This window comes from Ciconia boyciana, chromosome 15 (assembly GCF_034638445.1).
Source record: "Ciconia boyciana chromosome 15, ASM3463844v1, whole genome shotgun sequence".
NCBI classification, from domain to species: Eukaryota; Metazoa; Chordata; class Aves; order Ciconiiformes; family Ciconiidae; genus Ciconia; species Ciconia boyciana.
This window is the reverse complement of record NC_132948.1, coordinates 14,536,343-14,563,099: the sequence shown is the minus strand read 5'-3', so window position 1 is coordinate 14,563,099 and position 26,757 is coordinate 14,536,343. Positions and strand designations below refer to the sequence as shown.

Here is a 26,757-nt window from a genome sequence, read left to right as displayed (position 1 = left end):
CAGAGGCAGCTGAGCCTCTCCGGGAGGATCAGGCGAGTCCTACAAGAGCAGGGACAAGTGGGACATGTGGCGCAGCAATATTGGCAAGTGAGGGTCAGCTAGGAAAGGGGAACCCACTGGTCCAGACAAGTGTATAAGTATGCTGTGAAAAACACAAAGCCACATTCTCCTACGTATAACACTTTCAGCAGCCAAAACACACTTTACATCACTCCGTTCAGAAAATAATATTTGCAGTGCAGTAAAATCCAGCATATGCTTCTGTTTCATGCTTCAGTGTTAGTCTAAAAACAGTTGGATTCCCCCCCGCAATGCTAATAAACATTGTCTCCTCAATTTACGTTTCCCTATCAGAACTGCAGAGGGTTTTGAAATATATTTTCCAGCTTAAGCAAAGGCCTTCTCCGGCTGTAGTTCCCAGTGGTTTTATGGCACTATTTTTGCACTACTCCTCCTGAAGCGCAGTATGTTACAGAGACCTGTTATAGAAGCTGTGCTGTAGCTCTCCAAAGGTGGCTGCAATCCCGTGATGAAGTTACCTGTGCCACATCTATAACACAAACCTTAATTGTCTAAGGTTCGTACAGCACTTTAAAGAAACACTGAAGAAAATAAACACACTGTGAAGTTTGCCCTCTGTTGCAGAGTGGGCTCTGCAGCCACTTCAAGAATCTCGACGAATTCTTGGATAAATTTAGCAAGAACAACAGCACTTCTTTGTAATAGCAGGGTTTCATTTGGGAAATAAACATCCAGTATTTATTTACAAAGGATTTTTCCTCCTCCTGCCACTGCTGTGCTATGCCCACCGCTTCCCCTCTACTTTGATGCAGAAAACAGAATATCAAGTGCCTAACCAGGACTTAAAGCAGATTTTTAAATTAGTTCCTGACAGTGCAAACAGATTGCTATTGATTGAAATGAGGCTGATTTTAGGCCTTGGATTAGCAAACCTAATGACTAAATACTGTATTGCCCATTTCAGTACTTTGCACCGTTACTCCCCAGTGGTTTCCCAGGCAGCTGTGAAGTCTCTGCACTTGCAGATTAGCGTGAGAGAGCAAGGCAAGGCCATCTGTGTCTGTGCCATGCAGCCCTACTCAGCCGGAAATAAGGACCTCCTCCGAAATCCCCCCGGACAGGGCTGCCAGCACTACAACCTCATTAAGAGCTTTGAAGCCAGCGAGACTGTTCACATGTTTAAAAGCGAGCACGTGCTTGGAAAGGCCTTGCTGAACCGGAGCACGACACCTCGCCGGACCAGGCCTCCACTGCTGTCCTTGGCTCAAGCCGAAGGGACTCAAAGCACCAACCGAAGCCACCTCCCCGCGCTTCCAGACAGCCTGGCTGGAGTCAGTGGTAGAGAGACTTCACGCAGATAACATGCGCTATGTTAACAGCCCAACTCTCCTAGCAATCATAAATGCGTACTTAAAACTAATTGGTACAGAGCTTTCATGTCCAAATTGTAAATTCTTGTACTTACAAAGGTAGAAATGGATCCTGGTTTTAAGCAATACATGAAGCAACATTTTCCTGATTAAAAGAAAATGGACTTTTTTTCCTTTTGCTTTGTTGTTTAGTTTCAAAGAACATTTAAATAACAATATCTGCTAACAAAAAGGGTAACATCAATTAGAAACAAAAAGAAACCGGTTTGTATAATTTCAGTGTTCAAAAGCAGTGAAATGCAAACACCAAAGCAGCATACACCAAACCAAACCAATCCCCAAAACCCACATTAAAGGCAGCCTTTTTTTTTTTTTTTTTTGTAAGTTGGCTGCCTAGAATTCATTTGCTTTTAATAGCCTGAGATATCGAAGGTAACAGAATAAGTTACTACTATATTTAGACCCCCTTAGACACAATTCAGCTTCCAAACACTACATTATTAAGACATGGAAGGACACGCGTATCCATACCTGTCCTCTGGCCTAGACAAAGACTCCAAAGCTTATTTTTTGGACTCACTCTCCCACGTGGCTGCTGAACCTCAGCTAAGAAAGGTACGTTTCAGTCTCCAAACTCTGCATCTCTAAGCAAATGCTCTGCCTCCAGCCCACCAGCGGCTTCAAAAGCACAGCCAAGTTTTTGATTTACCATTTATCATTATCTGGAAAAATACAAGTAAAAATCAAGCAGCTACGTGCTCCTATTGCCCAACCATCAGCACAAGCAGTATGATGCCAAAGGAGATTTTCCACACGAGGCATTTCATTAGCCAGAGGAGTTTCTAGACTGTTTCCCTCTACCTTGGGAAAAGCCCATAGCCTTTCAGTACCAGCACCACCACAAAATGGGGCCAAGGGTATGTAACTGGTTTGCAGACAAGCTATCAATTTTCACCTAGACATCAGAAGAAACAATGCGCACCCTGGATGGAAAATGACTTAGCGTATCACCTTTAGCTCAGATCAGCAGTAACCCAGAGTGGTGTTCTCCTGGGGGGCAGGGGAGGGTGTTACATTCATCAATGAATGTTGGATAACGAGCTGATGAGCATCACAGAAAAATCACATGAATAGGTAATCAAACATGTTAATGTAATTTAGCAGTTCCAGTCCAGCAAGAGCCACAGCAACAATATACATTAATCATCAATAATGCTCAGCAGTGTGACGAAGGCTGGGGAGTGAATGAGACACAGGAATTAACTCCGCTTTCCCTCCCTCCAGGAAGCTCTGCTGAAGTCACAGAGATGTCACACCTCCAGAGCAACATGACAGCGTTAGCTTTCTTGCCCCTTCCTCCCATGCTCCAAACCCAGCACGCTATTGATGAGCACTAAATACATGCTACACCACCCTGTTCTCCTCAGCTGCTTTGAGACTCTTCCTCATCTCGGGTGATTTAAGCAGTGGGTGAGAAAAGGAAGGAGGAGGTGTAAGACACTCATCTTCATGACAAATGACTATTTGCAGAACAGAGTGTTATTACAGCCGCATTTAACATCTAAACATATTCAACACACTGTGATGCTCCCGAGCTGACTAACCACAGAGCTTGAGGTTAAGCTAGCTTGAAATATCAGCAAGTCTTTCCGATTAGCCCCAACTCTTTTCAGAAGGGGGTCAGCCCATTTTTAGTCTACGTACAGAAATGGCAATGGGTCCTGAATCTCAGAAAAAAACCACTGTTCTACATCCAGGCTGCTCAGACATTCAGAGGAATAAGCAACTCCAAAAACAAACCCAGAAAAGAGCAAAACAGCTCAGCTAAGGCTAATGAAAGACAGACTCAAAGTTGAAAGGGTGACTCTCCAAAGCCTAGAAGAATGATTCCGGACAAGACAAGGAAGCGTAACTGGAACTTTCATCTTGTATCTACCTCCTACTTCATCTAAGTGAATTATACACCCAACCATAGAGAAATCCTTTAAAGGGTGATGGGCTCCTCTGCCCGCCTGGCACTGTCTGCAGCTGCCATGGGGATTCCCTTCCACAAACCACTGGGTTAGTCTTGGACGTGGCTTTTAAAAAAGGCAGTGACTCAATTTCCAACAAATGCTCCCTTGTTGGAGGCAACTGCACACTTTCAAAGGGGCAACCTTTACTGCAGGCCAGACTGGCTACACTAAAATATGTCACAGCTTGAAACATTTTCTCATTCCTTGACATACCCCTGATGTCTGGGAGAGGTTTTGTTGATTCCCATCAGAAAGCAGCAGTTTCAAGTCGGCACCTTTCCCTGCGCACATCGTTGAGAACAGCCCCAAATCCTGACCAATCTTTGGCCGAAGGACCTATATCTATTTGAAATGCCCTTTTTTCCCCTCTGCTTGGTTACAGCAAGAGATAAATGTGTGTGAATGATTTTTATACACAGTTGGAGTAATAGGCTGGAAAGGACAGATCGGCTCCCGCAACCCTCTCCCTACACCCTGAGGTACAGAAGAACCAAATATTCAGGAGCAAATACGAAACTGGATGCTTTGTCAAAAGGAGCGAAGTATTAATCTAATTTTCTAAACAAAGCAGACAACCTGGCACTCAAATCAGCTTACCACTTTGCACCTCTCTACAAGGATTAGCAGAATGCCATAATTATAATGCCCAATTTGATTTATTAGAGGAGGCTGCACAGAAAAGATGACAATTCAGTAGCATTGTGAAGAGAAGGGATGAGAGTGTAAGGAAAGCTTCACATTGAACAGTAATTTCTAAGCAACATCTCAATATAATTAGCATTAATTACAGTAAGCTTTCCAAATTAGGTATAAACCTATGTTTAATCACCCTGAGATGCAAAAATCACCCCCAAATTCCAGAGAACTTAGTATTACAGCCAATTTGTCTAGACAGCTTGGCAGGAAATGCCAGAATTCTAGGTGTGAAGTTTGTGGTTATTAAAAAAAGAAAAAATTATTGAACTTGTCTATATAATTTGCATAATTAGTTTGAACTAAGAATAGCCTAGTTTGTCTAGCTTAGATTTTGCTGCTACTTTCATCAACCTTACAGACTCGAAAACTTGTCTGGTTTTCACAACTATATCAGCTAGGATAATAAAAGGTATTTTAAAAAACTCCCTTTTCAATAAAAGATGAATTCTAAGTGTGACTTGTTTAAAGAGGCACAGTGTATTAATGAGTCACTCATCACAGGTTTTATTTTATACTCTTTGTGCAAGCTCCTCGCTCTTTTTGGAGTTTGTTAGTTATATTTACAGTAAAAAAAAGATTAAACAATGAAAGATGAATTCGGGTTTTCATGAATGTGGCAGCAAATACCCTATTTAATCACTGACAGCAGCCAAAAACTAGCCAGAAGAAACAGATAAGTGTCCTCATTTTTCAGAGCTGAAATACAAATAATCTAAATGTTTGGTAAACTAAGGCAGCAGCATATAATTACAGAAACTGGAGTTTGGCCAGTGTAACAAAACCTCTTACCCCAAAGATTGCTAAGGAAGTGTCGTGAAATCCCTAGTTGCCACAACTACTTGAAACTTAGTTTTACATTTCATGTAGAAGATGTCACTATTAACAACCCTTTCCTCCTCTGCAGTGGGCGAGGAACCGGCCCACCCCAGCTCCAGCAAGAGGGGACCTCCCCGCTGCCCAGCAGAGCGCGGCCTCACACATCCACAACGCTGCAAACACCTGAAATGCACTGAACTCGCTGCAGCGTAATTTTAGGCCTGAAGGAACAACTCTCTAACCCATAGAAAGGCGGTATTTACTGAAGCCAGGCTTTCATGTTAGAGGGATTTTGGTGGCAATTGAGACCTAATCACCTCCTGCGGTGCTCCTTGTTTTCACACTCACACTGTACCACTCTCAGTTGCACCATGAGCATTTGTAAGGTTACTCCAGGGACTAGAGTGGAAAGTGAGCCAGCTTTATGTATATTTGCAAGGGTCGCTGGATTGGTGTTTGGGGCCTTTTCACGTAAATAAAAAAACCCCTGACACAACAGCAACTTTACAAAGGCAGAGGCAGAGGAGCTGGTGAAGCACAGTGCCACAATCCTGGTGTAAGCCGCAGGCAGGAATACCATCCAGCACTATTGCTTCTGAACATTTTATATCAAAGCCAGGGACTTCTGGCAAAATATATGCTTAGCATTTTGTGGGTTTGGATGCCAAGAAAAGGATCCTAGTTGCTCAAACTTTCATTGAAACTAAAATGTGCATCTATTCACTCATAATAAAGAGTCATTTTAATGTGCACAAACTCATTGCACCTGTAACCAGAGGGGGAACTGAAACCCTATCACTCAGCTACCAGCAAAAACGAACAAGAAACCTGATATATTTTAACTATGTATACACTGACGAGTCTAAAAACAAAACATTTGGTATCACTTTGGGGAGTTAAAGAAAACAAACCTGGCAAACATTTTACTAGGAGTGCATGGTTACATGATTTGCTACCTAAATGTTTGCAAGCAGAAAAGTACTAACAACTTTACATAAGTTATTTGTACTGAAATATTCCAACTATTTTTTTTATCAAAAGGAAGAAAACAAAAGTCTGCTAACTTGTTAATGAGAACAATTAGCCACCAGAAGAGTGGGGCCATGAGCAGACCATTAGAATTTCTAACGTAAAATGTGATGAGCCCTTCTGAACGAATATGCTACAACACAATCACAAAAGATTGTGTGTGGTGGAGAACTTATGCAGGGGGTTACATTAGACAACCTTAACGATCCTTTCAAATCCTAAAATATTCAAAGTCTGGAAAACCACTTCCAATAACTGGACAATTCAATCTTTCGTTGTCTGGCACACATACAGAACTAGTTTCACAGAACAGAAGGTGTGCTTGGGTTAAACAGCTCTTTTTCTCTGCATCATGAAGAATGAAAAAATAAAAAAACCAGTTTTTCATCGTAGTGTACTTCCTCGCTCAGAACAAATGCTAGAGGGTCAAGTACACTGGTCTTCCCACTGGCTGCCATTTGGCACCATGTTAACGGACAACTGGGAAAGTGTTTGTTCATAGATACAGGCTGCTGTGCCATGTGGATTTCAAACTGATGAACGAGCACTGAGTCACCAACAAATCTCCCTGCTGAGCAGCAGTTAAGTGATAAATCGCCTGCCAGCCATAGTGCCTCTTCTTTATTACCTCCCCGGCTATGCGGTTCAGATGGGAGTCTCCGCAATCGTCCCCTCCAGCATGACAACTCTTAATTCATTAATGCTCTACCACATTTTAGAAGGGCACAGAGAAAAGACTCCCCAGAGCACAACTTCCTCCAAACTGACTTTCCACTTCTAAAATACTTGAATATTCTCTCCTTCTCCACATACTGTTTTGGGGGCACGTGAACTTGATTCATGAGATGGACATATTCGTGTCCGCAACCTCCGGGTGCACATTAACAAGCACGTCCTCCCCAAAGAAGGCTATGATCCGATTGATGATTTCTGTTTGTGTCTAAGACTACAAGAGCCACAAACCTATGGTGTGAATTACCGCACTGTCTCAAAGTTGCAGGATACAAGGCAGGTCTGCTCCTTCCTTCCTACGTTTCCCAGCACACCTGGTCTTCCATTTTAGCTTATGAAACTTGCCCACAACACAGGATTTGTGCACTCGGCCAGAAGTCTTATAAGAGACATTGTTTTCACCAGCACAAGTTACCAGAGAAGCCAGTTACATTAACAACCCCAACCTACCAGCAGGACAACATGTCACAGTGGCCAATGTCACGATACGGTCGCTTCAGATGAGAAATAATTTCCCTACCTGTTTGGATAGCTTCAAGGGGAGTTTCTTCTTCATCCGTTCTTTGCCTCTTTCTGCCTCTCTCTCAGAGCTCCCAGCATCATTATTATGGCCATTTTCACTCGGCTCAGCAGACACACAGTTTTCAGATTCTCTAGGTTTCTTTCCTGGATGCCTCTCCCATTTCTCCTTCCGCTCCTGAGGCTTTAGCGACATGTCCTTCTGTAAAGGAGGGAAAAAAAAATAGTAAGTTCTTTAAGTTCTTTGAGACTACTTTTAAGCATTAAGCAGTATAAATATTGAATAAAAACACAAACAAGACAGCACGTTCTTTCCAGAGATGACTTAAGATGAATAATTAGGCACGCACAATGCAAACAGTAATTTTAGATTAGATTAGGATGAATACTCTCCAGGCTATGTGTTTGATTAATTTCAGAGATGCTGGAACTAGTTATGAAAATGACTTTGCTTCAGATTAATTCAGGAGCCATACGCCAACAGCACATGAACAAGCCAGCATCCTGAAGGAAAGCCTTTAACTGTTCAACTGAAATAGAGGTGGTTTTTATTTTGTTTTGTTTCTGATCTCAGAAAGCAACATATCAGACCCCTCTTGGGCCTGACAGTCTCTGATTCACAGTAGCATTCATATGGAGAAATGCACTTCTAAAGCCTACCAGGCATTCAATAAGCAAGGGGAGATTAATGGGATCCAAACACATAACAGAGGTTGAACACTTCTAAGTGTTAAGCGTCTGCCCTGAATCAGGACTATAACATACAATCTAAGCACAGTTTAAAAGCGGGTATGTCATGTCATGATGATTAACGTAGGAAGTCAGATCAGAGAAGGGAATTCCTACTGCTATCCCTGGCATCTTTGAGGACTGAAAGCCGAACTCTTGGTGACAACGTATCGACCTCTCCCCCTACACACACCACACAGAAAAAGAGTTTAAGAAATAACATGCCAAATCACTATGACATTAGTTCACTACAGCTAGACACATTTTTGCCCGATGCCTTTTATTAACTGCTCAAGGGTAAAAACTAAACTCTTTTTGGAACGTTTTGCAGAATCTCTATCCCAATTAATTTTTTATGCGAGGTAAATATATCTGATTAGGAGATACCTTAAAAGCACTGTCTACCATGCCCAAATTTGCCAACTTCAGCCACAGAAACTCTTCTAAATGCCTCACACCCCGCCTTTTCTAAATGCCTCGCTTCTGACTCAAGCAATTACATCATGGATATTTGTACCCTACGTGAATGGAGCTTGCAATACAACTCGCTCACGTCAACACACACACCTTCAGGACCGCAAAAGAGCTCATGAAAATCATTAGCTCTCTAGTCTCTCAAAAACTAAAGCCCAACAAAAAAGAAAATTAGGAACTGGGATGAAATGCCCTGCTGATTGCTCTAGATTACTTCCTCCCCCTCTCGTTTAATTAGTGAATTGACTGCCTCAGTGTGCAACATGCTGATTCCGCTCCAAATAACTCACTGTTTAAAGTTACCCTTCCCTGTGAAGCAAGATGATGCACCAACTCTTTAGGGTCACAGACACTGAAATTTGAATCACAACGATCAAATACATACAGCTGTTTCCTATTCCAACCCAGGCTCAAAGACAACTGGCCAACACCCAATCTCTATACACCTTGCACAGGGGTCCTGTGTGGCTGGCAAGCTCCTCTTAAATAACACATATATACAGCAAGTTGCAAAACCCCCAAAGATACAACCCCCACCCCAAAATTAAAATAAGTAGCACTGTCTCAGAGGCGCAGAACACACCAGAATACAGCTCAGCTTGCCAAGTCTGTAACTAGTGAAAGAGCAAGGAAAATGATTGCCTGGCATTATTCTCCATGAATGATAAAACGAGGAATACAAATTAGTGTTTAGTTGCTCACTTTGGGTTTTAGTTTTAAGATAACACTCTAAAGCAGCAGTTCGAGATGCCACTTAAAGAAGGTCACATTGTCCTATTTACTGGGAAGTGGCTGAGATAGAAATCAAAATGCTAAGCTTTAGTAACTAATCAGAAACTAGTGCAATGGAAATGACATCTGTTAACTGATACTCAGCAAAACATTAGAAACAGAAGTCACCAAAAACGTGCACTTCTTCGTAAAGCCAGATGCAGCTGCAACGTGACAGCAGACGCATGGAAGATGCTGCGTGAGGTGACATGGGCCCCTGATAAGGGAGAAAGGAGGCTGTGGCAGGGGAATGCCACCACCTGAAAGCACCAGCAAATAACGCACTCCTGGTTCAGCGTGTAGTATTCACTTTTAAGGATGCTTTTAAAGGCAGCAAATGGCCATTTCGGTTTAAATTCTAGCTGGCTTCACATGGGGATTGGGCCTCTGTTAATGCCTTAGGGAAAGCCTTCCCTCAGTACCCACAGCACATTTGCTGCAGGTTTTAGATGATTCACTTCACATTAACTAGTCTGGAAATCTGTGTTTTTCCCCTTACTGAATCCTACAAAATTCCCTACTTAGAAATTTAGCTTTTTATCCCCATATTATTTGGAGATTTAAGGTTTGTCTCATCCCTGAGCTACTAGCAAAATTAATTCAGGGAATACAGTCATAGCTGGATCAAAGCCAAGGAAATAATGCATTCATTTGTAGTGCCACTTGCGTCCAAGAATCTCAAGCACTTTCCAAACAGCCGTGAATTGAGACCCAAACCCTGGTAGCCGAAGCTGCTGCTTGCCTCCAGCAGGAGGAAGGCGGAGGGAGGCATCCTCAGCTCCACAGCACGTCTAGGGCAGCCGCGGGGAAGATGCCAAGCTTCTCGACCCGTGACAAGAAAGCCTTTTCCACCGTCCTGTTCTTCCCCACTTCAGCAGAGGATGCAGCTCACAGGACTTTGCTTTTTCTGGGAACATAGGACACTGAACTCAGCTTCTCCTTACTGACAGAGGCTGTTTTCTATGCTGCTAAATGCAGACCTCTTTGCAGCCTCAGGCAGAGAGCAGGAGGGGGCTAATGGGGTTTCTGTTCTTGCCTCCTTTGTTTCCTTTCTATTTACTCTACTAAAAGAGCCTTCCAGCGATTGCTCTTTTACTAAAGTTTATGACCTCCAAGTTGGGGACCTCACTTAGCACAAGAGCTTACTATTTTTGGATGCGCATCTGCGCTTGTGCATAGGCAATTGCTGGAAAATTTAAGCATGTACAGAAAATACAGTACATCACTGCAGTGAACAACGTTTATTGATATTCCTTGACTTCAATCCAGAAATCCCGGCCAGCAGGTTAGACTGGCCTTCTGACAAACTGCTCCACTGGAGCCTTCCGCCCAGACCAGCAGGTATTTGCACGTCACGTAAGGCCTAGGGGTTCACACAGCGACAATGTCTGAAGTCAGGCCCTGAAGTCAAAGGGTCTTCATATCTAGCCTTGGGGTTTCTGCCCAACCCAGGACTCAGCAGACCTGGCTATCTTTGCTGTCAGGGCCAGTAAATCCCCTTCTGCAGGGATGGCTGGTGGATCCAGGCCCATTCTCTCTTCTTGGTTCCAGGAAGGAGACTGCCAAATCTTGTTCCAGGATATACAAAACTATTTTGTTCCTTACTACTCACTGCTTCCAGGGCCGTCTCCTACCTGTCCTCACTTAGGGAATCGCTCTCACACCTTCCAAGGTAGGCTACAGCCTCTCCATCTGCAGCCCCTCGTGTGTCTGGGCTGCAGACGGAGAGCAGATGGTTCTAATTGGCTGCGTGGTTACAGATAAGGAAGAATTAGGCCTTTCTTTAGAGCCTCTTTCCTGGCAGTTCTTCCATGAAACATACAGATTCTATCTCCCCATTTGCTTATTTGGATGTACAGATATCAAAGAACACTTCAGCTGAAAACGTAATTGTGGTACCTCCTCCAGCTCTACCTTGCACACCAGTAGCTGTGAAGATCCACTGGCAAAGACCTCAGCACAGGCTTGCAACTCAAGTACGTAACCTCGACTCCGCAACAGATTTTGAGAGTCCATAATAAAAATCTCTGTGACATTTTTTAACTAGCTTGGGCCAAATAGTGATGAAAAGTTATGTAATTGCACCTCTGCTTGTGGCAGAGCTGGCGACATCCTTAATCACTCGGAACGCTCCTTCCTGAAAAGCCATTTTTCTTCTGTCACCAAAGCACAGTTGCAGTCTCCAAAGACACTCAAGGTGCACAACGCTCAGTTTATAAAGTTGTGAATAATGTGGGTGCACGGCCCTCAGCTCTGAAATGAGACCGTTCTTGCCCCTAAAATGCCGCAGCAAGAGACTTCTGCACAGTGGACTCCACGTTGTCTGTTTGATCAGAAAATAATGATCAGCCCTAGAGGACCCTGGCGCAAGCTCACATCCACAGCCATCCGCTGGCTGCAGTTATCACTGCATGTTTGCTCAGCCCAGCTCAAACTCTGCCTTAATCCTCTGAGTTTACACAGCTCTCTGAGATCTCAGAAAGCATGTAGGGGGAGGTAGGGGTTGTAAATACCTTTCATATACAGGCAACACTTAAAGAACCTGAAAAAAAGTGCAAAAAACCACACAGCTAGATGAAAAACCTCGAGCATGCTGCTGGGGCGCAGGGGACAAAAATAACACCTACAGTTAATAAAATAACTACCCTCAGCCCTCAAGCATCAGTTCAAAACACAGCCCTGGTGCGAAATCAAGTCCATTACAATCCCCCGTCCCCAGAGCCCATCGGACACTGCAAGGCTCAGACACGCAGCCAAGGACTGGTTCCACTCCACTCCTGCCAGACTGCCTCTGCCGACTTTAAAAGATTATATGGGCTGATTTCCCAGAAGGGAAACAGCCTCCAGCTTCTCTCTCCACAACTCTTCACTGCAGTACTTATTTCTTAAGTTGGGGAACGTGAAATATCCCACTGAACATCAAACAGGAGAAGGATCCACGTAAACGAAATAAAAAAACCCACTGCTGCCTCCAAAACTGACCCTGCTTGTCCCTGTTTCTGTCCCCAGCTTCTCTCAGCAAAATTGCAATGGAAAAGCCCCTGAGGATCTAAGCACTATCCTTATATCAACTTTATCATGCAATTAGCGGTAGGGTTGTCAAACGTGTTTAATAGTTCGGGGAGAGATCCTGGCTCAGAGAGGAATTGAAACAGATTTACTTTTAATTAGGCTACTTTTAAAATATTCCTGTTGACCTGATACCCAGTTTATAGAACAGCAACATAGAAACAAAAGCTGACTTAATATTCTCGTGCTTTCTAAGTAGACAAAGCACATTACAAATACAGACGGGAGCTCTACTAAGGGAAATCTACTGTCCATTTAGTTGCATAAAGGTGACACAAGAGACAGTAATTCAAATGGAAAGATAATATTGGAGATATACATGAGAAACGTACATGAAAGAAATTAACTTTAAGGCACGGATTTGAAGATGGGTCCGTAGAGAGAGAAACCACTGCAAGAACAGGAGCCAGCACAAGAAAAGATGAGCAGCCAACAGGCAAATGAAATGAGGTGAATAATGAGGAGAGAAAAAAGGGAGAAAAAAGGAATGGGTAAGAGGTAACTCTACCGGAGGGTATCAGGTCGGACCACACCAAGGTGATTGAATTTGAACTCAATGTGGTGAACAGGCAGCAAATGCAGGTGGAGATCTTAAAAACAAGCAGGAGCACACTTCAATGGTGGGAGAGGAGGAGAAGTTTGAGAGCTCTGCTCTGGAGAGCTACAGGGTAAAAAGAGTATGGAGTGAGGGCAGCGAAGGGGAAAGAGCCGCGGAGGTAGGACTGGCCCGCAGCTTGGCAGAGCAGCTCCTCGCTGGAAGCCTCGCCTGGCAGCAGGCCAGCCCGGCTTCGCTCTCCCAGAGCTCGGGGCGCTTTGGGAGGCAGTCTGCTGGCATCTCCACCCAGGAGGCTGCAATTGTCATGGATGGGGAAAAGTCTCACTTTTCCTGTAATACAACACACATTTGTTTGTTTTGCTTTCCCGCCCTCTCTTCTCCCCCATTGCGACCTTCACTATAAATGTAACTCAAACCCCTAGCCTTTCAGCCAAAGCCACTAAAGCTTTTTAAAAGGCAAAAAAAAGCATCTAGATTTGAAGTGACTCTCTTGCTTTGACCCTACATTCAAGCAACGCAATCAATATCAATTAAAATGATTGCAAATGAAATCCTTGCTTGTTTAACCTTAGACTGCAATTCTCCTTTCGTAGCTGACATATTCCAGATGAGTTTGGGTCTTGCTTTTTAAAATGCATCACGTTTGCTCTGACCTTGTCACATGTTTAGCTCAAGAATAAGATGACTTTTTGACAAGACAGCTTTGGAAATGTTAAGACATTTGAAGCTGCCACTGGTTTGCAGGTTTATGATACATGATTTAACTTAAAAATAAAAGTGGATGAACCAAGAAACTCACTATAATTGAAACAGTCAAATTTATTACCAGAGGCTGCGTTTCTGTCACCTGTGAAGAGCTTAAGAGCAAGCTGCCGGTACTCTGCTAAATGCCCACTTGTTATGTCTCCCAAGAATTAAGACCTTTGCTGCTAGGACATTGAAGACACTGTACAAAGTAGAGACAAATGCTACCTCAACACAATGTAACCAAAAATTACAAAAGGGAAGGTCAGTATCCCTCTACTTTTAAATGCATTTCAATCCACAACGATTTTACAAGACTTTGCTCGATTTGCTTGCATGAGACCTGAATAAATAACTATAAAGTGCTGAGCAGTAATTGTTTTACAAAGCTGAGGAGAAGGGGACTGGTAGTGTTCTCTTTCTTCTTAATTACTTGGGGGGGGGGAGGGAAGAAGTCCTTTCCCTCCACGGTAGCACCAAGTACCTGGAAACAGAGTGTTTAACAGTAATTTAGGGGATGATAAAAGTAAGAACATACACAGCAAATACCTTCTCTTTAGTAAGAGGTCAAGGAAATCCGCAGGAATGTGCACATATGGTTGTCCATGGTTTTGGTATAAACCCTTCTCCACCATCACCCATTGGGGAGATGGATACACAAAATCTACTGTTTTAAGCCGCACTCTGCAAGCTCAACAGGAAGCCAGCCGTGGCCTTCTCCCTCTCCTCCAATTTCCTCTTCAGAGCCTGTGGGCGCCTCGCTGCAGAGAACTGCACCCGTCTTCCTCGCTACCTACTAACAGACATACTGTACAGCTATTAAAACTCCCACAGGTGCTTGCTGTCCATCAGAAAGGAAATGATCCCATTTTAAGCCATCAGTATTTCCTCTAGTGATGGCAGTAAATGCCTGACGAGTGCTCACAGAATTACTGTCAGCGGAAAGTGTGTCAGAGAGCAAGGGAGCTTAAATGATTGAAGGGAAGCTGGGGCACCATTTTCAGGTAGATGAAATGAGGCATATTGCAAGCCCAGCCTGCCCAGCTTTTAGAGGCTGCAGGAGCGCTGAAAGGCGTTGCTGTTCGTGCACCACCAGGCCAACCTGCCCAGCTTTCACAGCAGATAAAAGTATGTTTCGGCTGAAGCTGCTTTCAGCCAGGGCAGGCTGAGCTCCCAGTCCAGTTTATGTAGTGTATGAAGGATTTGGAAAAGAGCTTGTGCTTATCTGACAGCACCCACTTCAGCTTATTTCAGCTGCATCGCCGCACTGCTGGGTACGAATGCTGAGCGCAGAGCGTGTGCCTCCTGCGGACTGATCGCACAAGAAGCGCTGCTCCTGCAAACTCCCGTCATCTCGGCGAGAATCCTCCCAAAAGGGAACAATTAGGATGGGAGCAGCACCACACACTGCCCTCGCACTGCCCAATGTTTCACAAGTGACAGGCTACGCATAACACCTCCATTTTGAAGAAGGTGATCTGGGGGACATCAGTCTCAAATAAGGAAGCGGCACGGCCAGGCACGCACTCCAGGTCCAGCGTTTTGGGAAGACGTTCCTCAAGTGTGCCAACACTCAGTGACACTGCTGGGCCCACGCTGCTGACAGGCAGCAATCACACGCTTGTTTACAGAGCAGCCTTTAAACACTTAATCTGAACTAATTCCCCTTCTCCCCAGATTATTTAAACAGGCACTCATATGGAATTCAAATAGCTCCCATCAAGTGACAGAATTAGGACCTGAAGAAGCAGCTCCTTGCTTGAAGCCAGATGTGACCATTTCATCACTCATTTCCAATCTTGCCAGGAAGGTAACACAACCCCAAGTCTCCAGCTGCACCAGCTGGCCCCACGGAAAAGGCGTGAGGGTCCTACCAGCACAAACTGCTATGGCAGCTGGATGCTTTCACCATTACCAATTTTTTGCTAAACTAGTCAGAAAAAACAGGAAAGCACTGTTGAGTAAAAGATACCTCCAGCCTATTTGTCACTATGGACAGGAATGCTTAGAAACACTGGCTCTCTCTTTAAAACTAATAACAAAAGGAGAAGACACAACTGTTTCAGCCTCTGCTGAGCGGGGCATGTCATGCTTCCATGAGCTGGACTCTGGAAATGGAGTTAGGCCAACCTGAGACTGGGCAGATGGACTGGGCATATGGCTCATTTACCAAAGGCAGGGGCCTAAATTGGTCTCTTCCATCCATACTTCTGCATTTAAAGTTTTGATCTTCACAGTGCAAATTATCTAACAACCACATTACGACTGCACTGACTACCATGTGAATAGCTTCATACTTGAGACTTAAAAGATATAGCTATACCCTTAGGTAGCTAGGTCATGAATTCAAGAATCTCTGGCCTGATTTCTTAAGCAATTCAAAGCTTCCACCCACTAAACACCCATAAAAATATGCAAAGTTTTAATTTATTTTCTAGGATTCCTGATTCAGCCACACGTGTTATCTCCACTAATTTTTTGGTACATACTTTTAAAACATAACCATGAAAAATGTACTGCTCTTAAGGCAGTAGCACCTACAGAATGAAAGCTCCAGACGAATCTCCCACGTGGTGACAGCCTCAAACACATTCACTCTGCAAGTAGCTGCGGACATTTTAAGACTCTGCCTCCAGCCTACGCTCTTTATTACCACCCTCCTAGGAAGGGTGCCATTCCCAAAGACGCTGCAGAACAGAGGCATGAATGTTCTTCAGCAACAGCAGAGCAGTCTGCAAGCATAGCTTAAATGGCAGTTTGACACAGCTTGCACAAAGCCAATGAACACTACGCTGAAGGAGATGAACGCTCGCAAATTCACTTCTGCCAACTCTACTGTAGGGGTGAGAGTCTCCAGAAGAAAAAACAGCCATATCCTGATCCCTGGTGCTGCATGATAAATTAATTCATGTTTAAAGACTATGACACTAGAGGCATTTTTTACCAACTCTGCAGTTGCCCTCAGTGGTAGGCAACAATTTTCAGTTCAGCTGTCATGAAGTCTAGAATGTGTATTAAATAATTAGTCCTCTGGTAGTTTCTTTTGGCTGGGAAACAAATGAGAAAAATATAAATGATCCAACAACAAGAAATATGTAGAAGCCAGCCATCTCCAGAAACAGCTGCCCATAGTATATTTCTTCAATCTAAGGGGAAAACGCTGAGCGAGGTGACTTCTACCAGGAGAGAAACGCCTTCCTAAATGTCTAAATGTCACATACGCTAATTGAAAGTCCAGGACAGTGCATCTGTGCCACTCTCGTCGCCCTCGCTCCTCCTCAAACATGCTGCTGGAGAAATGTATTGTACAACAGAGGTCTACACGGCTGTCAGTCTTGCCAGCAGCTATGTTCTCCCATGTCGAGTGGCTTAGCACACCACGTGCTCGGGAGCAGCTCATCTGTAACTGGTTCGCTAGAACAAACAACAAGCAACCAAATGTCTCCATATATCCTTAGGGCTTCCTAGAATAGTTCCAAATATTCTGATATCTGTGTCAGGAATGAAACGTTCATTTATATCCTAGGCAATCGCTGAGAAAGGGGAAACATACACTATAGTAGTAGGCAATTTTGATGTATTCTATATTACAAAACATTTTCAGTCAGAGAGCTCAAAGGTCGTTAATAGATTTTCATATGTTTACAGACAGCAGCAATTTCAAGCTCTGTAATTTTAAAACTGCATGTCAGTCTCTCAACTTCCAGCTGTTATTTCAACATTAGATAATGAACACAATGCAAAGGTTACACAATCATTTGAACCAGCTTATGCTGTAGATCCAGTCACACAAATCATTATTAAATTCTAATTACACATATATTATTTTACAACTCTTATTAGAACAGCAGGGCAAATCCTCTTTTATAAAGAGATCAACAGTTTAGAAAAAGAGGCCAGAAAGGTTATACTTTTAATGTGACTGAGAGTTGCTCCTCTCTCTCCCTCCATCACCTAAACCACTGCTGATTTATGAGTCTCAGAAACAAAGCTGCACCTTGTTAACACCACACCAGTCGGTGCACATACAGCTATCAGCCCATATTTTGCTTAAGTGCTTTATAGATCCCTAACATATAGACAGTGATGCCTACTTAAAATAATCATCTTTGATCAGAGGGGGGAAAAAGCGTTTAGTGGTTACCCAGTGTACTGTCTGAATATGCTCCTGTTTCTTCTTTATACAACCACTTTGAAACTGAGAAGACACCCTCCAAAACTTAGAGATTTCTCCTAAGGAGCGAGTTGTTATGTAAGCTAAAGCTTTGCAAGGCATCGTGCTCCCATACCATAGATTTTTATTTTATTTTATTTTAACTTTAGGCCAGAAGAAATCATCGTAATCATCTGGTCTGACCCTTTTATCATGCAGCCAAATGAGCAAAATCACCCAGCCATGAACTGGTCTTAGTGAAATCTTGGAAGTGCACTAGCAAACCACCCCATTACCAAAGAAGGAAATCAGCAAATTATGTTTTGCTCTTGCCTCTCATTTTTTCTCTCTATTCCCAGGCAGTGCAAAGTATTACCCACTCTGGTTTATTCCGCCCAAATCCAGCTGTCAGTCACACAGCATGTAACCTCAACGGGAATTGAAGAATCTCATCCCCAAGATTCAGCTTTGAAGCAGGACAGACCAGCAACGTCCCTTTGTGCGAGGTCTCCTGCAGTGACAGCAACGCTACCCTGGCAAAGTGATGTCTCTCTAATCCCCAGTGCATCCTTAGCCAGCAATGAATTTCACACTGGGAAATTCCATGCTTTGACATTAAATAATTCCAGCTGGGATTTTCAAAGCATAAGAGATAGGAGTCCAATCCCATCACATTCCAATAGGAAGCCCTAAAGGTTTGGTTTATTTTCTTTTTAAAAAGGAAACCCATATTTCATTCTCATTTCCATCCCAGTTTCCTCTGGGAGATGAAATTGAAAGCAAGAAACAGAGGGCAAGAGCAGTGCTAATGGGAAGACAGACTTTTATGAGACTGACAAATGACAACACCAATTCTTGGGTACCTCAGTTTGCAACATGCGATACAAGAAGGGATAGATAAATCAGCACATTCGTTAATGTTCCTGAGAGAAAGGAGGATTTGTACTTTTGTCTGGTTAGTCTCACTTGCCACTAAGGAAGAAGGAACCAAGCAAACACTCCACCAGGATGGCAGACGATTAAAGCTCAAGTGCGAACAAAACCAGCAAGCTGTAGAGAGGAGAACATGTGCAGAATCAAAATGATGCGATCCACTTATCCAAGCATGTCAAATAAGGCCTGGGGCAGGCAGAGCTGACAGGACAATAACCTACTGCAGAGAGAGACCTCAGCAGAGCAGGTGCCGTCAATCACTCCTTGCTGTCTCACCAAATCCAGAGCGAGTGGTGCAAGCTTCCATCGGCTTTGCCACTCTCTTTCCATTATGTTTAGAGGATTTGGGCTTTCCCCCACTCAAGCGGTGCTAAGCTGGGCCTCTTCGCAACCACTTCCTCAACCCATGCAAAATTAAGAGCTTCTCTTAATGCTTAGTTTTCAGATCCTGAAACTTCTATCTGCACTTCACAGACCTGAAACTGAAGGCTGGCTGGTTTGTAGGACCTGTTTTCTTCCTGTCTGGAACAAGGCTTTACCAGTCAGAGACTAGAGAAAGAGGCATTCATGCAAAGTTTTCCATTTGCTGCTAGCCCTCAATTTTGAAATGCAATAGGGAATTCAAACATGATACAGAGCAGCAACTTTCATCACTGCTAACCCACTCAAATTAGTTGAGAGCCCTTGTACATCTCACGATTCACGTCTCTGAGGGCTTAACTTTGCTTCTCGTTTACTGTTCACAGCACCTTGTCAATGGCAAACATCACAGAGCGAGAAATACAGATGTAGCACACAGTATTTATTTGTTCAAATGGGCATAACCCTTTAGCAAGAACAAAAAAATCCAGTCAATGTGAGAAGGGTTAAGACAGAACAGATGCAACCAGAGGCTCTGGAGAACAGCCTGCATGGAAGCTGGGTTTCTTGTGATTACTGCTGTCCTGTAGCTCTTAATAAGCCACATCACAGCTGACATCTCCACCAGCTATCTGCTTCCTTATGTAGATAACCAGAAACAGAAAAGCTGACATGGCAATTATATTATACACACATACACATGCGTGCTACCTAACAACTCTCACTGCTACAACAGCACGAGCAATGAAGAACAAGCACATCCTGAATTCTCATCCAGGCTCTGACACCAATTCTCAATGCAACCATATGTGAGATACCTGGTTTAAAAATTCTTTTAAAAAGCGCTCACAAAATCAGGTAAGATTTGCAGCACATCTCTCTCAAAGGTGTTACGATACAAAGAACTTTCAAGATGAAAAAGAGCTATAAAAGCATTTCACACTACTGTTTATTAATAAAGCTCTAATCCCCATCACGGCTGTAGCCCAGGAGACTTTTGGTGCCCACCTATTCCCACGGCACATCGCACCCGAGCGGCGTGACCCCACGTGTGAGTGTGAAGCCCCTGGCCAGGCAGAGCGGGGAGATGCTGGGGCAGTGGGGAGATGCTGGGGCGGCGGCAGGGCAGGCATCCTCTCTGCCACCTCCATCTCGGGAGGCTGTTGCTAAGCGACAAAATGCCGCTGATATCTGCAAAATCCTCCGGCTCTGCCGCCCCGAGCGCCTCGGCCCTATTCCCAAACACGGCACCCAACAGGCCACAGCGTCTTTCTTGTAGCCCTCGATAATCTTGCTTTTATCTGTAGAGCAGCTCTTGTCAAGGAATTCAGGGAGCCCTATGATAGTTAAAACTGCAGATAAAAAGATAATATCAAGAATACTACATTTCAAAAAGCAGATAAAAGGGCAGAAGGAGAAATTTCACACATCCGACCAGAAGTGCTCACTAAAGGAGAAAGGGGCTTAAAACACAGAAGTTTCCAGGTATTTGTTTTCAGTGAAGGATATGGATTTCCCAAGGTCCTCACCATCACCAGGCAAAATTATAAGTGTTAGTTCTCAGATTTCAGCAGGATCTGTAAAAGCAGGAGACGGAGAGACCAGCACCCTTTTTGCAAAGATGCCAGAAGCAAGTGTCTTCTCAAACCTTACAGATACAGACTGACAATATAAAGGCTTTAAAAACCAGAAAGACCAGCTTAAACATCCACCCATCCCACAGAAGGCAGCAACCTGGGGAGTGCAGGGCCATGTTAATTAATGTGCGCTTAACGGCAGTTCATCCCCCCCCCCCCCCGAGTATGCTTCCCATCCACACATTACTCTGTTATTGATACAGATGAGGTTTGTGGCTTTCAAATCCCATTAGGGAAAGCCGCCTTCTAGAGAAAAAAAAAAAAAAAAAAAAAGAGCATGCTGAAAAGGTGAGGGAAAGTTCTTTCATAATTTATAAATAACATCACCATTTGGCTTTTATCAGGCCTTTTTCACTAGCAATTCTTAAAGCACAACGCAAAGGGAATCAGCATTTTGAGCTCTATTTTACAAAATGAGAAATGAACAAATACAAAGCAACTTGCCCCAAATCAAGCATCAGTCCTCTGGCAAATCAAGAAGGAGACTCTACATCTCCCAGCTCCTAGATCACGCTGTGCTCCAGGAAAACCGACAGACAGACAACATAGAAATCTCCTTCTGACACTAGAAAGGATTTCATGTTGGTGGTAGAGAGCAGATTTTTCTAGGACACACAGTAAATGCAAACGCAGATATTAGCTACAAAGGAGGCAACAAGTGGGATTTGTACAGCTTCAACCTTCTATCCTTCTGAGTGTCTTAGATAAAATCAGCTTGAGAATAGCGAGGACAACATGATCAATACATTAAGTCAAGCTGTTTGTTACCAAAAGAGTAGAACTGGCAGCTCTTCTTGGCTTCTGAAATATGACACATAACCTGGCCTTTCTAATGCGCTGCTTTGGATGGCGCCCAAATCCAGCACCATCTGGCTAGCATGGGCATATGTATACAAAGAGGACAGAAGAGAGTCCTGGCTGACAGATAAAGTGACATATCAGTGCAGCAACACGGACTTTAAATCTCTTCAGAGTTTGCAAAGCCAGTTAAGCATGCTGGAAACGCGAGGCCAGTTCAGTTACTTCAGGGCAATGTGAGGGCTGAGAATTTCTCATACACGTGAGATCCGGGTAAACATTTGGGGTTTTTTGTAGAAACCATTGCCAATGGTACAAAAAAAAAAAAAAAAAAAAAAAAAAAAAAAAAAAAAAGAAAAGAAAAGAAAAGAAAAATGCTTTTTCCTGGTGTAGATTCAAAGCAGAGGGTATCACATTTCCTCCCCTGCCCCAAAGCTAATCCCTAAATTCAAAAGCCTGATTTTTCCACCTCTGTTTTTACATTCACTCTTGCATGATGCTCTCCTGGCATCACACGGCAGTCAAAACCAACATGTTATTCCATGGCTTAGAGCTTCTTAAAGCTTGGCCTCCCAGCTACGGCACAGGCCACTCCTTCCTTCTCTCCTGCTACCAGAATGCAATGCACAGATTCTTCTAGATGCAGTTTCTAGCATTTAAGTGATGATTTGGCAGGAAGGAAATGAGAATACTTAGGTAACAGCACGAATAGCAATCTGTCCAAGAGAACAAGTGGGATGTCTCATATAACATCTAACATCCAATTTTGCATTCACCTACATGGTTTTATGCAGCTGTTAACTCCACTGAGATAAGGAGAGTCACAATGGTGAAGAAGAGAGAACAAACATTAACTCAGTTTATGCCAACTCAAAAAAACAGGAATCACTGAGGAATCTGACAAAACAGCTATTATAGTTTAAGAAAACACGGACCCACCTATCCACCTTGTCTTTTTCCTGAAGGTTAGCGTTCCAAAAGCAGGAGACACGAGCATAGGCTAGCTTGATATGATCACACTGTGGATCCAACTGCAGAGTCCATTCAAATGAGCAATCCTCTGATACACCAAAAACCCAGCTGTGTCAAGGTTGGGGGATTAAAAGGAACTTAAAAATTGTAGCTATCACTTGGGAGGAAACTATCCCCCAAAATGTGATCAAAGGTTCCCAAATCATCCTGTTTCAGATCTAAAGACATCAACCTTGAAATCTAAACAATTCCCTTATTAAATGAGTCCAAAGGGATTTCTTAACTGTCCATGCCCCTGGGTCCTCCCATTGATTTGGGCCTCACAGCAATATTTTTTTTCCCACGTAGTGAATGTTTTTTTCCTTGCAGCACATTAAAGTGTTGTTTCAGAAAGCTGAGGGAAACAGAAAGCACTGTCACAAACACAAATTGAGAGAGAGACAACTCTTCCTCCCTGGATATCCAAAATTTCAAAGCCACAGAGACCGGAACATATCTTCTAACAAATGCAAACATGCCAGGTACAGGTGACTCAGAGCGATGGTCCAAAGCAAGGCAGTCACTTTTAAACCCTGAAGCCCACCAGACTCCCACATACCATTCTCAATTCTTTCATTTAAAGAGTGAAGTCATCTAAGAGTTGGTTTTGTGTCTTTCCTCTTTGCTGCAATACTTGACAGCATCACACGAGTCCTTCTGACTGTTTCCTATCTGGCATTACAGTACAAAACACTGCAGATAAACCACGTGTGGTTTTCAATCCTTAAGTTTTTAACCAAGCACAGCAGAAAGTCACTTCCTCTGCACAAAAAGGGCATTTGACAAAAAAGTTTCAAGTGAATGAGAAACTTTGAATAAGAACAGTCTTTGGGAACTCTGAAGATAAAAATGTCATTTTTCTTTAGCGTTAACTATCTTCCACTATCCTGACAGACTGCACGTTTATTATGCCTTCTCCAAAGATGCCATGGGGAAAATCTTTTATCCTTGTTTTAAATTCCCTCATGAACTCACTGTGAAAGTTTCATGTATGTGTTAAAATACTGGAAGTTCATTAGCTACCAATCCCAATTACATCTATTACAAACAACAAAGAATTAACCTTGATTTTTTTATTATTCCAACAATTCAGGTGAACAAATAAATAAATAAGTACATTTGGCAACAAACAAATAAGCTCTTGTAAAAAGGGCCTTAAGGTTTACAGGCCGAACTTAACAGGAGCCATGAGTTTTGGAGTTAACCTCTTCTTCTGGTCTTGATATTTTAAGCTATTAGCAAACCTGTTTGGCAACTGTAAAACAGATGGGAAAAGAAATATTTAAACACTTCTATAAACCCAGTATTTTACACAAAGTAGTCAAACCTTGTTCTGAGCCTGACCTGCTTTTCATTCACAGAGATCAGCTGGCTTTACAGAAAGAGCCAGTTCTCCCTGCCTCAATTTTGGAGGTGATAAAACTCCCAGTGAAGGGCCTTCCTCCCAGCTCGATCCCCTAATGCCTGATCTCTGCTTTCAGCATCCCAGCGCCCGCCTCAAGCACGAAGCACGAGGTGGGGTGCGGTGCTGCCTTCCAGAGCCCAGAAACACGGGGGCAGACGGGTGGAGAAAGGCCCTGCTGCTCCCTGCACAGCACCCAGCCTGCGCCGAGCCGCTGTCCCCACGCAAAGGTTTCATTTACACAACTTCCACCAGCTTCGCCCTCACCGTGCACTTGCTACTTCCCCTTATCTAATCGTACTTTATGGTACTTCACAGTATCACAGGTCTGGCATTTAAAGCATTTGAAAGAAAAACAGACTGCAGAAGCACCCAGGGAGATTAGAATTAAGGCGCTAATTGTCTTTGCTGGCCAGTAAAGAGGTGTTGGTGCAAGGGCCAGCGCTCCGCAGCAGCATGCCGGGTCCTCATCCCGGCTACCCACCCCAGCTGTGCCTTGACCTGCTGAGAATGACCTTGGGAAAGCCCTTCTCCTTCCTTCCCGCCAACGGGGCGATGCAGTCACCCATGGGACAACTCCAAATGGCTTTAGCAGTCCCTGACGCAGCGCCAGCACAAACACTTGGGCAGCAGCACAGTGAACTGGACCAGTTTGCTGACCCAGGTCACCAGGTAGCCACAGAGACAGCAGTACTGACACCCTGCAGCAGACAGCGGAACTTGAGAAGCGGAGGACAAGGTGTCCGTGACTGCCTCAGTCAGCAAAGTCACTGAAAAGTTTTTAAACAAACAATAGCCTCAGCTCAAGTTGAAACATACTGTGTGATGAAGGAATGAAGAGACAGAAAACACAAGGGGGAACTGTAAAAGAAAAAGTGAGCCCTTTCTCCCCTTAGCACACCAAAATAAAAATAATTAGAAAAAATAAAAAAGCATTTTAAGAGGATGCAAGGGATCCACAAGGAGGAAAAAAAAAATCAAACCACTAAGTTCTATTCAGGTTTTGCACTTCTAAAACTTGGTAGATAAACACATCAGGCTACTGATGCAAAAATCCCTGTAGAAACTCCTGACATCTTAAACTCACACAACAATCGCAAAGCCCCTTACTTGCATTAAACCAAGCCCTATTGCCTTCTGTACTTTTACACAGCTAAAACAATGCACCTCAATAATAAATAATTTTAAAACCCAGTGTTATCAATGAAATACTAATTCCCAGGACCCAATTTCCCCTTTTGTTTCTGAAGAACGACTAATTCTTTAGAGCTCTCCTGTTCTTTGACATACCTCCCTCAGCTGGTTTCCCTGTCCTTTTCTATTTACTGGATTACAAACATTTTGGAGGTTTGGAAAGCACAGTATTTAACATTTTATAGAAACATCTGCCAACAGAGCTGCTAAACACTCTTGTAAGAGAGACAGAGATGTTTATTTAGACATGGTGCTGACGTTTCCTGTTGCATTTTGATCCTGAGGCATATGTAGTCCTTCCAAACAATTTAGCATGTACTGTGGAAACACAGTCCTCAGAGAAGTGCAGCTGAAAGTAATTGAGATTGAAATTTCAGGACCATCGCAGGAAAACCATTACCAAAGCTCCTCCCAAGGCTCCAGGCAGAACGAGCACCTAGCAGAAAGGCAGGTGCAATGCTTCTGGAGTACCAACACTGGAAAGGCACAAAGCCTGGGGCTTTGTTGGGACAATTTCGTGACTGGCTTGAGCGACGCTGGCAGGCACCACAGGACCGCGATGGGCAGTGGCCTGCTTTCGAGCCGGCCACCCCATCCACAGCCATGACACCACCACAACAGCCTGTGTTAATAGAAGGTGCAAAAGTCACACAGAAAATTCACACCTCCGTGGCACTGCAGCAGCAATGCAGGTGTCCTGAACTGCGCGCTACTCCCACAAGCAAGCTACTCGTCACCACGCTGAGCTAGCTGGGTTATCCCTTTAGCTATGTGAGTCTCAGCACTGGATGATGCCCAGGTATGTCCTTAATGCTCTGGATCTGTGATCTCTGCTAGATTTAATTACAGTGGCCGAAAGAGCTATCATCTGACTCCTCCCTGCCCTTCTGCTGGAATTTACCACTCCGCAAGTACAGCTGACAGAAGAGAGCTTATCCAGCCCACATCCCCTGCGGTTCATAACCTGATGGATTACTGTAAACTATAAATTGATCACAGTTAAATCACCTTCAGCTGCTGCAGCAAAATCCCACAGGGATAATGAATCTGCATCCCTAGTCTCTCTGCCTTTGTTTCTTATCTGTTAAAAGAAGAGTAACCCTTCATTACAAAGTTAAAACCATTATGTTGGGCTACAGAGTTTTCAGACAGGCTATGTAAGTACTTAAGGAAGAGAGTGACTTATCCTACATCCAATGATGAAAAAACCACAGTATCAACCAGCACTACAGCAATCTGAAGAAAAAGGGAGAATCCCAAACTCTATGCTTTTGCCATCTGATCCCTAAAAGCAAAGGGTAATACTTTCAACAACAGATTATGAATATCTATATAAAAAGGATTAATGCAGCTTGTTGGTTACAGAGATGAAGGAAATTAAAAAAAAAAAAAGGAGAACTGTGAGTTAAAGCTAACCACACAAAAATTAAGGGGTTTATTAAGGGCTGTAGACTTAAAACAAGCATGCAAAGTACTTGTGTGCAGCAGAGGAAGAGGAAATCTTCTACTCCAGCTGAATTTACTCACTCAGCAGTGTGGATTTCATCCTCCCCCCAAAGAATACTTTTGCAGAAGTAGCTGATTTACCTTGTGTTTGGGTCTAGAAAACAGTGAGGAAAGAGGACTTCATTGTGTTAAGACCCCTGTAACCTCCTCATGGGGAAAAAAATGGATCTTTGCCTGCAAAGCTTGATCCTGCACAGTAATGCATGTGCCACAGGCTGTCTT

The 26,757-nt window shown here is 43.6% G+C and overlaps 1 protein-coding gene across 18 annotated transcripts in view; it reads right to left on the bottom strand.

Moving 5' to 3' along the window:
- The window catches only part of FBRSL1 (fibrosin like 1), a 555,468-nt gene that overhangs the window by 398,144 nt on the left and 130,567 nt on the right, over positions 1 to 26,757 (bottom strand). For all 18 annotated transcript variants that reach the window (XM_072879771.1, XM_072879790.1, XM_072879783.1 and 15 more), the window contains exon 2: positions 7,200 to 7,400. In XM_072879771.1, coding sequence (XP_072735872.1) covers positions 7,200 to 7,400 — 201 coding nt within the window. The remainder of the gene's footprint in view (positions 1 to 7,199; positions 7,401 to 26,757) is intronic.